At 43.2% G+C, this 16420-nt stretch overlaps 1 protein-coding gene across 4 annotated transcripts in view; it reads right to left on the bottom strand.

Annotated features, from left to right (window-relative positions):
* Nucleotides 1–26: 26 nt before the first annotated feature.
* The window catches only part of ADGRF5 (adhesion G protein-coupled receptor F5), a 97237-nt gene continuing 80843 nt past the window's right edge, over nucleotides 27–16420 (bottom strand). For all 4 annotated transcript variants that reach the window (XM_080806028.1, XM_080806026.1, XM_080806025.1 and 1 more), the window contains 8 exons: nucleotides 15396–15551; nucleotides 13329–13537; nucleotides 10874–11053; nucleotides 7716–9110; nucleotides 6435–6476; nucleotides 6286–6345; nucleotides 5603–5687; nucleotides 27–3152 (listed from right to left, as the gene is read on the bottom strand). In XM_080806028.1, the coding sequence (XP_080662154.1) occupies nucleotides 3073–3152; nucleotides 5603–5687; nucleotides 6286–6345; nucleotides 6435–6476; nucleotides 7716–9110; nucleotides 10874–11053; nucleotides 13329–13537; nucleotides 15396–15551 (2207 nt within the window). In that variant the 3' untranslated portion in view covers nucleotides 27–3072. The remainder of the gene's footprint in view (nucleotides 3153–5602; nucleotides 5688–6285; nucleotides 6346–6434; nucleotides 6477–7715; nucleotides 9111–10873; nucleotides 11054–13328; nucleotides 13538–15395; nucleotides 15552–16420) is intronic.

Consider the following 16420-nt stretch of genomic DNA (forward strand, 5'->3'; position numbering starts at 1 on the left):
CCATGTCACTTTTTTTTTTTTTTTTTGACCTTCCAACACTGATCTTTCTGAAGTTCTCTACACAAATGACAAAAGACTAAAATTTCCCAGTGTTTCTTAATTTCTGGCCTTAGCAACTTATATCCTGAAAACCCCATGGGTCTTATTTATCTCTTTTTCCATCTATAAGAAATGGGGAGGAGGATGGCAGACATGACTCCTTCAAGACATGATGTGTTACAGTGGACTTAACAATATTCCCAGAGAATATTTCTGTAGCTCAGATTAGTTGCTCCTTTGTGAATGCTCTCACCTCACAACCTCTGAAGCATTAGCACAGACCCCTTTGCAAGAAACTGACTTGATAGAAGGCCCTTTAACGCAAGTTAAGTTTTGGCCACTGACAGGTCAGGCACATGGGAAAGCACTGAGCACTTCGAGAGCAGGGCAGACCATATATCTCACTTTGTACCAACATCAGAGCTCACATTCCTTCCTCCTCTTCCTCAGAAATCTGCTGCTAAAATCCTTGCAGTTATTGTTGATGGAGAACTTGTGAACACAGGACCAGGCAGGGCTCCTGCTTTCACGGACCTCACAGACTCACGGACGGCTCTTTTTACAATATTGAATTCTATTGTTTCTTTTAGGATATTCTTGGCAAACAGCAGTGGTTAAACTATATTGCAGTTGAGCAAGTACGTCTCTAAGTTTTTGTTTTCATAGGTTTTCTGGAATATCGATCTGGTGTGGTGGCTTGAAAGCTAAAAACCACATGCACATATGTGTGTGTGTGTGTGTGTGTGTGCACGCAGGTGTGTGTTGCGGGTAAGGAAACGTGCCCCAGTAAATGGACGTGGGCAAAGGGCCAAACCCACATCCTATGAATGCTGCGAAGGTTCCTGCCATTATAGAGGTTCCTTCACAACACAACGATTCCCAAAGGATCCCTGCTGTCGTGGCTGGAAGGTCAGTGCTTCTTGTCCCATTGTCATCTTGGAGCTCCTCCTGAAGGCTCCGCTTTCTTTGGCCGGTCATGTCACGATGGCCAGGCTCACACATTGTACTATATAACCTTGCCTCCGTTATCCTTGAGATCACTCCAGGAACCATAGCGGTCAAAGCCATTCTCTCTCGAACCTCTAATTCTCATCCCATTGATCCTCCAACCTAGCCTCTGGCTCTGTCACCTCGGTACTGATTTCTGCCCCAAGCTGACCATCCCTGGAGAATTTTATAGCTTCATCATTTCCTTTGTGACAATTTCCAGACAAACGTGGGAGTAGATGTCTACATCATTGGTGAATGTATAGAAACGAGCAGCTCATTTACTTGAAACACTATTAAGACTTCTATCTGCCCCACCTGCTTCTCCCCCTGAGGAAAAGAGAGGTAAAAGTGGAATTTAAAATAAAAAATAAAAAGAAGAAATGTTAAAGAGTTAAAATGTTACAAGAGAACTCTTTCAAAACTCAATGAATAAAAGGTTACTACATCGCAGCCTCTTCTGTCCACCTTCCGGATGGTTGGATCCCTGCTGGTTCTCAGTCCTTACGAAGACCACATGGCCCACAATCCCCGAGTAGCCCCATATTTTTATTCCGTTTCACTGTGTCTTTGGGATCAGACTTCAATTTGGAATGTATGGTTGCGTGGCTACAGCACATGCTTAACTTTAATATGGGTACAATTTTAATAAATATTTATATTTTTATGAAATGCACACACCACAAGCAACAGACACACATGCACGTAATTCACAGACAACCAAATCCTCAGGGAAAGCTCCACCATCTACTCATCAAGGTCAAGTGTCATTGGGAGCCTAGAGTAGCCAACTGTAACATTTCATTTCAGAGGATTTCTGAGTGGTTGGAATGAACACAAATTAGACAATACAAAACTCTTACCGTATATTGGTCTTGGAATTTAAGGACTGAAAGAGCTAATACATGGGGAACTAGACCACACACCAAGGGCCTCTAAATCCACAGTAGCAACAACATGATAAACAATGCCATAAGATTATGAAAATCTATCCTATGATGCACAGAGAAGTACCTGGTTAAAGCTGTTAAATGCAATATACAACAGTTGCGATCTGTTTCCAGTGCAATATATCACATTTAGATCACCATATGTCACATTTGGCAAGTGATGGATATAAAAATATATATATTTTTTGCCTTCAGAAAGTGGAACAAACCAAAAGGTAAGGCTTTTCTGATAAATGGTAGAAAATGTAACTAGCAGTTGGATCTGCTTGGATCTGGTGAAGTGTGGCTATCCCATTTCCTCTGCCTGCTCCCTGCCCTGAGCTCCAACCTTCATGTGCATCAGCATATGTCTGTGTGCATTTAACATCAGGAGAATTACATCTTCTTTCATGCATTTCTTGTAAATATTATTATCCACTTGCAAGCATGCTGATGTTACAATTTCCTCCCAATCTCTTCCCACTGCCTTTAAAAAAATTTTTTTCTCATGTAGCTAAGAAAATACCAAGAAAATACCAAACGTTCTCCATGATTTATTTCAGTTTCTGTTTTTGAGCCATTTTTGTATTCTCCATGTTGCAGTATCAGAATGATTAACATGGAAATTTTAAAAATGTGGTTCTTATTGTTTTTCTCTACTTTGTTCTTTTTTCCTGTGTCCTTCCTTCTTTCCTTCCTTCCTTCTGAGAGTTCACTGAAGTATTTCCTAGGTACTAGCCTTGTTTTTATTATTTGAATCAAAGCTTATTTTTGTGCCCAACGTGTGACAAGGAAAAATGTCTCTTTGAAATTCTATTTTACAATACAGACAGGGAAGTCGGGCCTCAGGGGTTTTGAATCTCACTTAAATACTGTACACATTTAGTATCACACAAGAGGTGGGGGTGGGGCAGCAAATAAACTTAACAATTACATTTAGTCTGTCTTTAGGAAAGAAAGCTTTTTCCTAATGAGAGAGTCTCTTCAGCATCTGCTCCAGAAAGCCTAGGGAGGAAACATTTTACCCACGGCTTTGAAAAGATTTTTTTTTTTTTTCTTTTTCTGAGCATATCCACTGTCCTTTAAAGAAGTCACACATGGGTCGATTTTCCTGTTCTTAGTTGAGCAAGGAGTAAGCACTGGATGTGTTTTCCAGGGATGAGCTGCTTGTCTCTGGGGTGGAAACATTGTATGTTCCTGAAAAACAGAGCAGCAGCTCAGGCTTAAGCGCAAGACTTCAGAATCACGGTGGCGTGTGCCTTTCCCAATGTGGCCCGAGGGGAGTTCTCCCTCGAGAGCCAGGTAGGCTCTGCCATACCTGGAAACAAACCCATGTCCACCCCCTTCCCAGGACCCAGAAGGGCCAGAGAACAAACAAAGCCGTCGTTCTCAAGCATGCATGGCAGCCGACAAGACAAGCACTAACTACTTCCCATCAAACCAGCAGCCAGGTTTCTACAGGACAGGGAGGATGTGAACATGGGCAGCCCTCCACATGCCACCACATGCACGGGCCTGGGGACATCGCGTGAGGGAAGCTCCCTGGTCCCCTTGGGTGGGCATGACTTGGGGAGGCTCCTGGGAGGGGTCCAAGGGCTGAGCTGGAAGGCGAGGGGAAGGGGAGGGGAGGAAAGGCAGAAAAGGAAAGAAAGTAGCAAATTAAAGGAGAAGAAAAAGCAGGACCGGGAAAGAAGTGGAGGTCGGGGCTGCTAACAAAAGTGCAGCAGGGTGGCAGGGGCAGCCATGGAGCAACCACACATGGGCTGGCATCAGCAGGAGGCAGGGACTGAGCATGGGCAAGTGGGGTCGGGGTGCTAGGTGAGGAAGGGACACCGTGCCCACCCTACCATCAGATTGGTGAGCTGCCACTGCTAACAAGGTTTCCATCACTGCCTGGGGGGCCCCTTGGGGCTGCTGACAACATAAACCAAAGTTACAGTGATTATGGGATCCTCAAGCAGGCCAACACGGAGCCGCATGAATGAACCTGGAGAGGACTTCCAATAGCAGTGATCGGGAATCTCAGGCCCTGGGACCTCAGGAACACAGCCTTAACTCCAACTTTGATCAGACTGATTCAGAAAAAAAGAACACTTTTTTTTTTTTTTTTTGCCTCAGATTGCGTAATTCTGATTCAGTAAACTCATTCTGTAGGGTTTTCACTTGGACGCAAATGGTCGGCATCTTCCAGTGACAGTGCCGGCCAAGTGCCATGGTGGTCCCGTACCCTTGAAGGTCGGATCATTTCACAGCAGGCCCAATCACAGACGTTCAACGTCAAAAGGAAAGCCCCTCCACTCTCATTAGTAATGCATCAAATCGAAGTCCCAAACACCAAGTCCTCTGGAGTTCTAACAACTGATAGGCATTCTCTGAATTTGATTTTTTTTAAAAGATTTTATTCATTTATTTGGCAGAGAGAGAAGGATCACAAGTAGGCAGAGAGGCAGACTGAGAGAGAGTGGGAAGCAGGCTCCCCGCTGAGCAGAGAGCCTGATGTGGGGCACAATCCCAGGACCCTAAAATCATGACCTTAGCTAAAGGCAGAGACTTACTAACTCACTGAGCCACCTGGGTGCCCCTGAATTTGATTTTACAGGAAAAGCCTTAGTCTGGAGTATTGACACATTTCTAGGTCCTGCCTTTATGAGACTGGTTCATTTTCAAGAAGCTGGAAGCAATTCTGGTACTTAGTTTCCTGGAGGTAAGGGAATGGTGGACAGAGGTTTCAACTTCCCAGCATAGCTGAGACCCATTGCTCAAAGTCATTAACATTATTGATTTTATACATCCAAGGTAGGGATTGAGCTGTGCATGTTCCTAATAGAATAGGAGTGACTATAACTTGGGTGATTCCTCCTACATTTATGCACAGTTTTGTAAACATCAATGTGTACAACAAGCACACTCCAAAAAAAAAAAAAAAAAGAAAGAGAGAAAGAAAGAAAAAGGAAAGGAAAATAAAAAGGGGGAAAGGAGCCCACAGCATGTGATCCTATAGTAGACCTTTTTAAATCTATTTTTTGCTACACCTGAGTCCATAAACAGGACCTTCCTATTTCTATTTAACATGAATAGCAAAGAGGGCGCCTGGGTGGCTCACTTGATTAAGCGTCTGCCTTTGGCTCGGGTCCTGATCCCAGGGTCCTGCATCCGGCTCCCTGCTCAGCGGGAAGCCTGTTTCTCCCTCTGCACCACCCCTCCCTGCCTTGCCTCCCCCTCTTCTTGTATACTCTCTTTCTTTTTCTCTGTGTCTCTTGCAAAAATAAATAAATAAAATCTTAAAAAAAAAAAAAGGCACGAATAGCAAAGAACTCCATGTTTGACAAGGCCAGCAATTTGCAGTTCTCATTTTTGTAGTTGATAGAGTTTTGACAGACAGCTCTCCACAGGCTTGTCAAGATTCTCCAAATTTTATCCTCAAGTTATTATTAGCTGCCCTCTGTACCAGCCTCCTGGTGGTTTGGGAAAATGTAAGCAAGTTCCTGTATTTAACCTCTGCCCCCAAATGAGGCTATTGTCGGTGATTGTCATAAAGTGGGGAGTGGGAAGGTAGGGGTGTGAGATTCCCCATCAGGGCAAATTTGTTTGAGTCAACCCAAAGTTAAGTAACTGCTCTAGGGAGTGACCTAGAGGTCACTACGTACCTGTTTTACCAAACAAATTGTTAAATCTTCTTGATATGGGAGAACTCATAGAAAATACTGGTGTCGATGAACCTAGGGATGTTGACTAAAAAAGAGAAGAAAGACAGTTACAAAACAAATGTTAAACCAAAGCTCTGTTTTATCTCTAGGATGTTTCATTTGCTGCCCACTAGTGGTCATTGTCTGCATCTCTTATTCCCATGAAAAAGCCTGGGCAAGCGTGAATTTCTACTTCAAACAAATCAAGCAGGAAAGCCACTTGGAAATACTGGACTCTCATCAGATTTAGGAAAATAACTTTCAAATGCATGTTTTGCTGTTTGATAGGGTTTGGTATCTTCTAACATGTGACGACAGTCAAATACGTTTGAGTGCAATGGTTACTTTCCAAAACGAATTACGGAAAATGTACTCGTCGTTATTCTTTACATTGTGTTCTCTAGTGCCTTAAATTTCCCCAGAAGATTTCTTATTTCTCAGTGAATTTTGATTTTCGACCTCCAATTGGTATTATCTGTGCTATCCGATTCCTACTAAAAGATGTGGGACAGCATCTTAATGGTAGTTCTGTGGCTGACTTTAATAGGCAGAATCAAGTCCAAAGCAAAAACAGTGAAATAATCTATGCTAAACCTGGGTGTGGAGAGAAATGTTTTCAAAAGTCTCTAAAAGGAAAGACTGACCTTTGAGTGCTGTGAAGACCATCTTGACAGTGAGAACTTCTTTAACAAGGCTTCCTGGACCTACCATTGTTTAAAAGAAGCCATCGTGAGTTCAATATGCCACAAGCACTTTGACTTTTCTAGAAGCATGAAACGGTTATAGTTCTTACCTTCTGATCCCAGAGGCATCCAAAGAGTAAAATGAATAATCCCTGGGAAAAAAAAAAAAAGAATTGGGAAAAAGGATATTTTAATCATAGTCTATTGCCCAGCAAAATAGGAAGTATTGTTAGCCCGGCATTGAATTTCTGCTACCTCTTTCCACAGCTGTATTTATGGAATGAATCCAGTGGATATTAATGTTAAAAGGGATGTAGTAGGTCCACACCAGGGGACCTTAAATGTTATCATGTGAGAGGGTTATTATTCTCTTTCCTTATCCCTGCCTCCTTGTGGACTGGAGGGCTTGCTGTTTGGGCAGCTGAATACACCTCTTCTATTTGCAGTAGTGTTTACGTCATTGTGATGCAGACCTGGGGCCTCAGGTGAAATAATCAGTCCCTTCTAGTCAGGCCATGCTGTACACTTCATTAGACATGAGCCTTATAGTTTGAAGCCAGACCTAGGAGCAGAGGTCTGCGGCTTTGGCAAGAGCATCTGGGACCATGTCTGTTTCGCCTCCTCGCCAGCTCAAGGGAGCCCATGCTTACCCGCCACCTGCTGGTTGAATCACAGTTAAGCATTCCTTCCTTGCTGCCTATACCTTTGCTAAAGCTCTTCTAACAAAGTGGCTTGTATATAGTTCGTTATGTACTGCAAGAGAGCAAAGGGTGTGTCTTTTTCATTTTAGTATAATAGAGCAGAACGTCTACCTTACATGGGGCATTCGGTCTCTCATTCTTCAGCAAATGTTTCTAGAGAACATACTATGTGGCACATGACATTCATTTTATTTGCCAGACGGTTATCGAGCACCTACACTGTACCACTAGGTAATATTAGGGATAAAGTGATAAGGAAGACAGATGCTATCCCTGACTTCACAAAGATAGTGCTCATTTAATGCTTGTGGAAATTAAGTGGAGAAATGACTTGGTTTAATAGTGGCATTTTCATTTAGGAGATAATAAGTGGCATCGTGATAATGTTGGGTAAATAGAAAAATCCTGTGTAGGGAAGGGACTTTCCTCCTACTTGTATTATTAGGGCTTTTCAAAGTAAGTCATGCATACAGCTAAATTATAATGCAGGTGATAAGAGGTATAAGGTTCCATGGGAGCAGAGGAATGGGTCCCTTCTATCTCCCTGGGTTCTTGTAATTCCCCCTCTTTAGGGCTAGGGCCTCCTCTGGACTAAAATCCTTCCCCATTCCTACCCCTGTTTGTGTTTCTATCATTAATTTGTCCCACCAGTTCAGATACTTCCTGAGAGCCCTGCCCTGCAGAACTTACCTGGAAGGCATTGAGGAGCGTAAATATAATATGGAACACAGCATTGCTTCCTTGGAACACAGTGGCAAGACCAAAACCCCAGGTGAGCCCCAAGAGTGGTGTGAGGACCCCGATGCTCTTGCTGATCTGAAACAGGCTACTCTTCTCCTGCTTGCTTGGCTTGTCTCCAATGGAAGGTCTCAGGATTTTGGAGATGACCACAACTGTGATGGTCATGTTCACTACCACAATGATCAGCGCTGGGATGACGAAGGCCAGCAGGGCCTTGGTATCCTCCCAGTTGAGCCAGCAGGCATTCTTCCTGGTGTAGACTTCTTGGGGCTGGGTGGCCCCCACCGTGATGACTGAGATGACAAGAGGGCAGCCATAGCCAAGAGAAAATGCAATAGTCTTCTGAATGGACTTGCTCGTGTCATGCAGGATGAAAACCAGGCGGTAGAAGAGCATGAGGCCCAGAGTCAGCATCCAGAAAAAGACACTGAGGTAGAAGAAGTGAATGAAGAAGGTGGCGGCCACACAGGCTGTGTTGTTGAGAGGATAAAAATGGTCGTGGATGGCAGCGGCCACAATGAACCAGATGTCGGCCACCAGAAGGGAGGCAGCAATGTTCACGATGCAGATGTGGCGCATATAGGATGTCCGATTCTTGGTCACTGATTTCCACACCACGGCTTCCACCACTAGACATGCTGCTAAGCTCAAGATGGAAAAGCACAACCCAATGTAGGAGATGATATCCAGTAGTATTTCCAGGAGGGAACCAGGGTATGGAGAGTCGGGGGACATTAGGATGGAGAATGACGTCAGGTGGTCACAGATGCAGGAGACACTGTCCCTGTCAACTCGGCTCACTTCACACCCACTACTATCCCACCCCCCTGTGTGGTTGGCGAGGCTGAAATTCCAGAAGACACATTGTGGTTTCCCACCTGAAGGGTTGATGTTCTTAAAAGTCATTGAAATTTGTAATGGCATGGTTATATTGTGGCTAACAGTGGTTGTCATCACTAAGCTGTTGGCAACATTCTTTCCTTGACTGTCCTGGGTGAGGATGGTTTTGAGAGTTGGGAAAGCCACAGTGACAATAGATGAACCCCACGGCAGGCTTCCCAGCTCACACTTTTCAATGGCCACGTTGCCCCAGAGGTCTGAGTCTGAGAAAACAAAGCTCTGTTTGTAGGGTTTTGGATGGCCAGGTTTTATTATCATGCTCCTCATCTGCACATTTGTTTGGTTGATGGACAAAAAAGTGCTATCTTCAGACCATAATGCTCGGGAAAATCTTTCTACTGAATCCAGAAGCTGTGAGCTCTGGTTGTTCAGTTGCTGTTGGGACACCTTCCAGGTACTCAACATGGGCTTGCTGAGGATGGTGTTAACCGTAGAGAGAATGTTCTGTAATTGAGATGACATGGGGTCAAACCAACCAAATTCTTTCAATCATGAAAGAGAAAAAATAACATCTCCCTGGAAGCTGGTTGTGTAGTAACAGGTAAGAGGAAAAGATAAGAGAAAAATGAGGCATCACAGGCAATGGGGCTCTGTGTCCCTCCTTCTTAAGGCAGGGAATTAGCAGACGATGCATCCCCAAGGCTGGGAGACCTCTTTAATCATTTACCAAGTACCACCCCCCATTACCCACTAAGGCCAATTCAGCAGACTGGTAGAGATATGTATTCACCGTTTTATATTATCTTAAATCTCAAGCCTGTAGAGAGTGATATTTTCTCAACAAGGGTGAAGTTGTTTCAAAAGACCCTCTCCAAAGCTGAATGTCAAACTGCTGGCAAAGACATCATTCTTTTTTTTTTTTTCTAAATATTTTTATTTTCCCTCCCATAAACTTGGGCTTGTCATTTTCCATTTGGGTTTTCCCTCAATATAATTTCTTTGCCCTCCTTTGCCTTGTTCTGTTCAATCTGAAACTATGAGCCTTGTAGTTTGTTGAATGTTGGTCCCCAAAAGAACATGTCCTAATACCCAGACCCTGTGGATGTGACATTATTTGGGGGAAAGGGTCTTTGTAGATGTGATTAAATTAAGGATCTTGAGAGGAAATCATCCCAGATTACCTAGGTGGGCTCTAATTCCAATGTCAAGAATTCTTATGAGGGACAGAAGAGGAGAAGATAAATGGAGACGAGGAGGTCCTGTGAAGACAGAGGATGGACTGAGGCAGCTACAAGCCAAAGAGTGCTGGAGCTATACAGAACTGGAAGAGACAGAGAAAGTCTTTCTTGGAGACTTGGGAAGGAACATGGCCTGGCAGGCACCTTGATTTCAGACTTCTAGCTTTGAGAACTATGACAGAATAAGTTCCTGTCATGGTAAGCCACCCAATGGGTGGCACTCCATTACCCTCGCCATAGGAGGACCACATAACCTCCTTGGACCCTTGCTCCCCAAGCTCTTGCCAGGTACCTCTGGCTGTGTTTGGCCACTGGGAAGCACTGGCAGGAGATGGGAAGGTGGGAGAAGGAAGAAGTTGAAATATATTTTCTTATGACCCACCCCAGTCACCCCCTCTCCCCTCTACACACATACTATCTTCTGTACATCTTTGGTGATAGTTCTGTTGCTCCCGCTAGTGATCCCTCCTCCAAGGTTTCGTTCTCCCTCCACTTTAGGAGCACTCTTTCCTCTCCTTTCCCCTTTAGGCCTCAGGGTAGTACTGGCTTTTATTTTATTTTATTTTTTAATCCCCAGATTGACCTCGTTAGTATCCTTTCGTTAAAGTCTCATCATTTGAACTCTTCATTTGAATTCTGGGTGACTCCTTTCAGAACCCTGACTGCCTCAAGTTCATGTTTAGTTCTAGACAACTGAGAATTCCACCTTGTACATATTCTGAAAACCTTTCCCTCCTGGTTTTCTTAGAAAGCAGATAAGTATCCATTCTATTTTAATGAGGAAACTAAGATGGAGATTCACTAAAGAAATCTTTTGATCTCGAAATGAATACTAGAAACACCCCCTGTGACCCTAAAAACCATAGCTGACAAAACACAAAGCATGCTCTGTGACCCTAAAATCCAGGGTATTGTTCAGGAGAAGACAAAGAAGGAGCTGTAATGGCGACGAGTTACGTTTCTTGACCAGAAGTCCCAAGGGGTGGAAAGAGGGGACCCAAAACCCCTGTAAGGTCTCAACCAACTCACCGTCATCATTTCTGAGTTTACTCGGGTTGGAACTGTTGAGAGCAGATCGAGGATGTTAATGATGGCTCCCAGGCTCCCAGGAAATGAGCTGACTTCGTGTTTCACCTTGCCTGTGCTGATAGAAAGATCCTTCAGGTATGTTGGGAGCTTCGTATCCTGACAGGGACTCTTGATCAAAGCCTAGTAAAACAAAAGCCAACACAAACAGACGCTCAAAAACCTTGCCAGTCAGTCCTGTCAACAAATCCTGCCGATCTTCCCATGATGAAAATCTCTTACATTCATGATTTCTTTTTTTTCTCCATTCCTATAAATATACCCTATAAAATAACTTATCTCTTAATCTGTGTGCTATTCAGAATAGAATAAGACCTCACACATAGAAGGGGAAGAGTAAAACACATGTCAACCTGATGACTACTAGTTAAAGAAAAAGGAAAGGGGATCTGATTCCTAGAGAGTAAGATTAAAATTGAGTAAAATTATCCCTGATGGTCTGTACAGAAGCACATTTGCTACTCTGCTTTTTCTTGTCACTTACTTTGCTCACCATTAGGGGGGTGACTCTCCATCCCAATTTTCCTGGGACAGTTCTGCTTTATGTCTGCTGACCCAGTGTAATTATTACTAGCACTCTCTTTTATTTTCAAAATGTGTCCTGGTTTGGATGGTAAATTATACGGTCACCCCCACTTCTGTTTCCTAATTACTTACCCAATTACTTCCTAAGCCCTTACTTACAATTAAAGGATGAATTCCAATTCAACCTCATCCATAAAGAACTTTGATGAGTATTCCAACCCAGGGGAGTTTCCTCCTCTGACTTCTTAAGTATTTGTTATTTTTTTAAAAAAGATTTATTTATTTATCTTAGAGAGAGAGAGAGCATGAGCGGGATTGGCAGAGGAAGAGGGAGAATCTCAAGCAGACTCCGTGCTCAGCATGGAGCCCAATGTGGGGCTCAATCTCATGACCCTGAGATCAGGGACTGAACCGAAACCAAGAGTCAGATGCTTAATGGACTACACCACCCAGATGCCCCTGTGCATGTTATTTAACATTCTTAACATATTTACCAAATAAAGTATTATTTAACCTACTTTTACATTTGTGACATTTCTACCAATGTCATCTTGTGTTTGACTTTCAGTATCTCTCCAATTAAATTATAAGCTCCTTAGCAATTTGAAACATGTTATATTCCATCCGATATGCTGTAATGCCTGATACAGTATAAGTCATAAATTGGCACATAGTAGGTATTTAATAAATATACGTTGAATGGATAGATCTGATAGGCTAACAGGCCAACCTTTCCATTGAAAATGTATCTAAGTATCTAGAATTGGGACCAGGACCCAACATTGAATTCAAATTAAATATTCCTATATTTCTCAATTAGGGAAATTCGTATCACTGGTGCATCCTCATCAAGGTCCAACTCAGAGGCCAAGTTCTTCAAGCAGAGCTTCCTGATTATCCTAAGCAAAATGAATGTGTATTGAACTACCCAACAGGATTACATCCTCTAGCAAATCGGAGACTGAATTCTGGTTTGGTGGCCTTACCCTGAGCGCAGCTGCCATAATGCTTCGCACCTAGCAGGTATTTTAATGAATTTAGTACAAGACAAGAGGAGAGACAGAAGATAATTAGATGAGACACAAATCAGTATCACTCCTTTTCCTTAATTCTTCTTCCAACAGTGAGAGCGTTTGGAACGGCTTGTCTAACAGTGTCATTAACTAGAACTCCACTAGTGGCCTTGTCAGTATTTATTTAGTGTGACTCATGGCATTTTAGAGGTCTCTACTCTTGACAACTTCAGTATGAGGTAACATTTATTTACTTTGATGAAAGGAGAAATTTTCACCTACCACGTGGCAGGAACCTCTCTTCTAGGTAAGAGAGGCAGGCTAGTTCCATCTTTCATAACTAAAGGTTACCTCTAAGGGTAGAAGAAATCTCAGATTTATAAAAGCAGAAAGCCCAAGCATTTTTTTTTACACCAATGAACCTTATTTTTTTAATGTATCTCCTCCTTCTGAAAAGATGAGAGCTACTTACTTGGTAAACAAGATTATTCAAAGGAGAGTGGTAAAAGAAGATAATTCCACCTGTACTTCAGAGGTAATAGAAACAAGGCACTGAGAAGTCAAGGTGAAGATACACAGCTGGTCCCAGAGCAGAATACATATTTTGGAGTCTCCATATTTGTATTTAAGAAAAACGTAAAGCATTTCTAGGATTGCCCCTTCTTTGGAAATAAACAAATAAAAGTAAATAAACAAAGTAAATAAAACAAAAGTAAACAAAACAAATAAAAGTAAAATAAACAAATAAAAGTAGCTTTGGGAGCAACACCAACCAGGCCAAGGCCCATTTGCTAAGAAATATGATAAGCTAGACTGATCTCCCCACCAAGAGCTCAAAGTCAAGGAGGTATAAAGATCACCTTGGCCAGCTGGAGCAGACTATGTATTGGGGCAGAGATGCAGTCATTTTTCTTCACCTCCCAGTGGGAGCCTACACATTTGTAAGTCACTGTCCCGCCAGTGGGACCCGCAGGGCTGCTGGGTACATCTGAGAACTGGCATAGTTTCTGGATGACTTTCCCAGGTTCCCCAACACCTATTGTGGGATCTCGGCACATGATCTTCTCTCCTGCATTGGAAACGGAAATAGAAAGGACAATTTGAAAGGAGGAAAAAGGATAGTCAAAAGAGGGTCAGGCCTAGCTAGAATGTTGCTGTTTGAATTCATTTTTCTCTTTAGTTTTCCGCAACCTTTTTGGAATTACCCACTTTCTTTACTTTGCTCCTGATTTTCCAAAGCCCCTTTTAGCGCTTTTGACAGAAATCTTTCACATGCATTTGCTTTTCCTAACAGAATTTATTTCCTGTATGCCTCGTCCCCGCCTCCAATCCCTGGGAATCTTCTCTCTGTTTTCTGTTAAATCTAAGCCACAGAAAAATCACGAGAGCTTAATGTGTGCTCATTCTGATAAGAGATAATCAGGTTACTAGGAATCTCAGGGACAATATGGCTTAATCCAAGGGATTCTCAACTCTGGCATATTCAAATCACCTGGGGAGCTAGGAAAATACCAATGTCCTGGTTCACTCAGCCCAAATAGATAAGAACCCCTTGGGGCTGAGATTTAAGCACTGGCTATTTTCTAACTTTCCCCGGTGATTCTAGCATGCAGCCAAGGTTGAGAAGCACTGCCTTAATTCACATATACAATTAATAGTGGGAATTCCAGGTACCCATGACCTGAATATTCTAAGCAATATTTGTAAACATTTGTTCCTTCTGGCTGCCCTTAGAGTTGAGTCTATTTCATGTCAACTCAAGACCAGATCGGAATGAGAAAATGACATTTGTTGCAGAATCTCTGATCTCCAAGGGTCTTTGATTCTCTGATGATAAGATCCCTTTCTCACCAACTTACAAATTTAACATCAACTGAGGTCTCAGTCATTGTATAAAATCTTGAAATATGTAAGTAATTTCTACTGGGAAAAGGAAGAGGAATCAGATCTGGTGTGAGGGAAGAGAAGAACAAAGATAAACAAATAAAACATGTCTGTGCCTGGGTGAAGATGGTGGCACGGGGGGCAGTGATGAAGGGGTCTTGGCTGCCCCTGGAAGAGGTGTGCTTGGTAGGGTCAGGGAACAGTGAGTCAGGGAGATAGAGAACTCTAAATTGCTCCCCACTTTGGTGTCCAGAGCTCAGTTACCAATACATGAGAATGACCACAGATCACTCAGTAAACCTAACATGCTTGGTGATAGAGTCACGAGTCTTTTGGATATCAGAGGTCCTGGTACAGACAAGATTTCTGGGGAAGAGGATTGTTTCTAGTGGAAGCCCAGGACCATCCTTCATTCACTTGCCTCTTTGCTGCTCCTGAGGAGAGTTCTTGGTCATGGGCTATTACAGAAATGGCCATAAACCATGACCTTCTACCTTGAAAATATTATGCGGTGGGGAGGATATAGGCTTGGTGATGAAGAAGGATGGGAAAGATGGTTGCCTATTTTTTAGATTGATATTTTCATGTAGCCCTGTCTAGTGGGGACACCCTTCCTTTGCTGAAACCTCAAAGGGGTCTCAGTCCCACAAAGACACTAGGCACTGCCCAGTCCAGTGCTTTGCCTCCCAGACTCCACTGAAATAGAGCTTCATACACAAGACTTTCTTGACCACTTCCTCCCGACTCTCACCAGCAGAATGAAACCTGGCAGCCTCTTTGGCCTCACCCATGATCTCTAGTTCAGCCCTTACCACATTAGATGCCATCACATCCATCTTTCCCCTACACCTGAGGCTAGTCCCCATGGCTTAGTTGTTGCTGTGGTTGTGGTTGTTTTTTCCAGACCCTCCACCCTTAGCCCAAGGCTTGCCACACGAAGGTGTACAGCATCCATTTATTGAATGGATGAATGAGGGAGCAAATGAATAAATGAATCCCTGCTCATGACTATCATATTTTTAAAAAATTTCAGATGCTCTTACCTGGAACCAGGTTAAGCTTCATAGCTGAGCTCTGGACTGAATTGTTAGCAGCATTGGTAAAGTGACAAAAAATGTCCAGCTTCTTTGGACACCAGGAAACTGAGCTTGCTGAGAAACTGTGTTTGTAACATACTTGCTTTCCATTAACTTCTTTTTCTGAGATAGAATTATTGGAAAAATCAAGTCACAAGATGAGTCTCCAAAGCACACATTTTGTTGAAATGATCCAATATGGATAATATGTCCAAACTTTTCCAAGGCATGTGCCACATTCATTTCTGATGTGGTTTTTAAAATGCCCCCAGCCTACAAGTAAGTCAGCCCACCCCTACATGGTGCTCCCCTAACTCCTACCTCCACCATTCATGACTCCAAATCTGTGCCCATACAGTTTGGACATCAGAATGCCTCTCAGCATCCCTCTCTTCCGCATCCCGTCATGCCCTGTGCATTTCTCCTGTCCTGCCTTTCCACGTTGGTTTAGCGTCCCTTCTTTATGGGTCTGTCTCCTCCTTTAGATTGATAAAGTCTTGGAGAGAAGGTACCTGGTCTTATTTATCACTGCATCTCCCAGTGCCTAGCTCAGGATTTGGCCCCTAGAGAGCACTGAATACATGCATGTTAAACACGGGATGGTGAAATGCTTCAGTATTCCAGTACCCGGAGGGAGTCTATAGCCTCCTATCACACACCTTCTCTAAATCCTCATCTCTACTGGGTCCTGCTTTTCTGAACTTCAGGGTTTTTTTGATCTGCAGTGTTCATTTTGGAAATTTAACGTTATATGGGTCGTCCTTTGGGACATGAACCCTTCCAGCTAGTTAGTAACACATGTGCCCCAACTCTCACGTCCCCTTTTCATTGCTTCCTATGGTGTTTTGCATTGAGCATGTCACCACGAATAGTTGTCCAAAGAATGAATGAGCTTGCAAATCCCTCATGAAGGTGTCTCTGTTGTGAGATTTGGGGTTGTGAGCTCATACTAGGTTCACCTTAATCTGTAGGAGCCCTGAGGTCTCTGGGTT

Source organism: Martes martes (assembly GCF_963455335.1).
Source record: "Martes martes genome assembly, chromosome: 6".
Taxonomy (NCBI): domain Eukaryota; kingdom Metazoa; phylum Chordata; class Mammalia; order Carnivora; family Mustelidae; genus Martes; species Martes martes.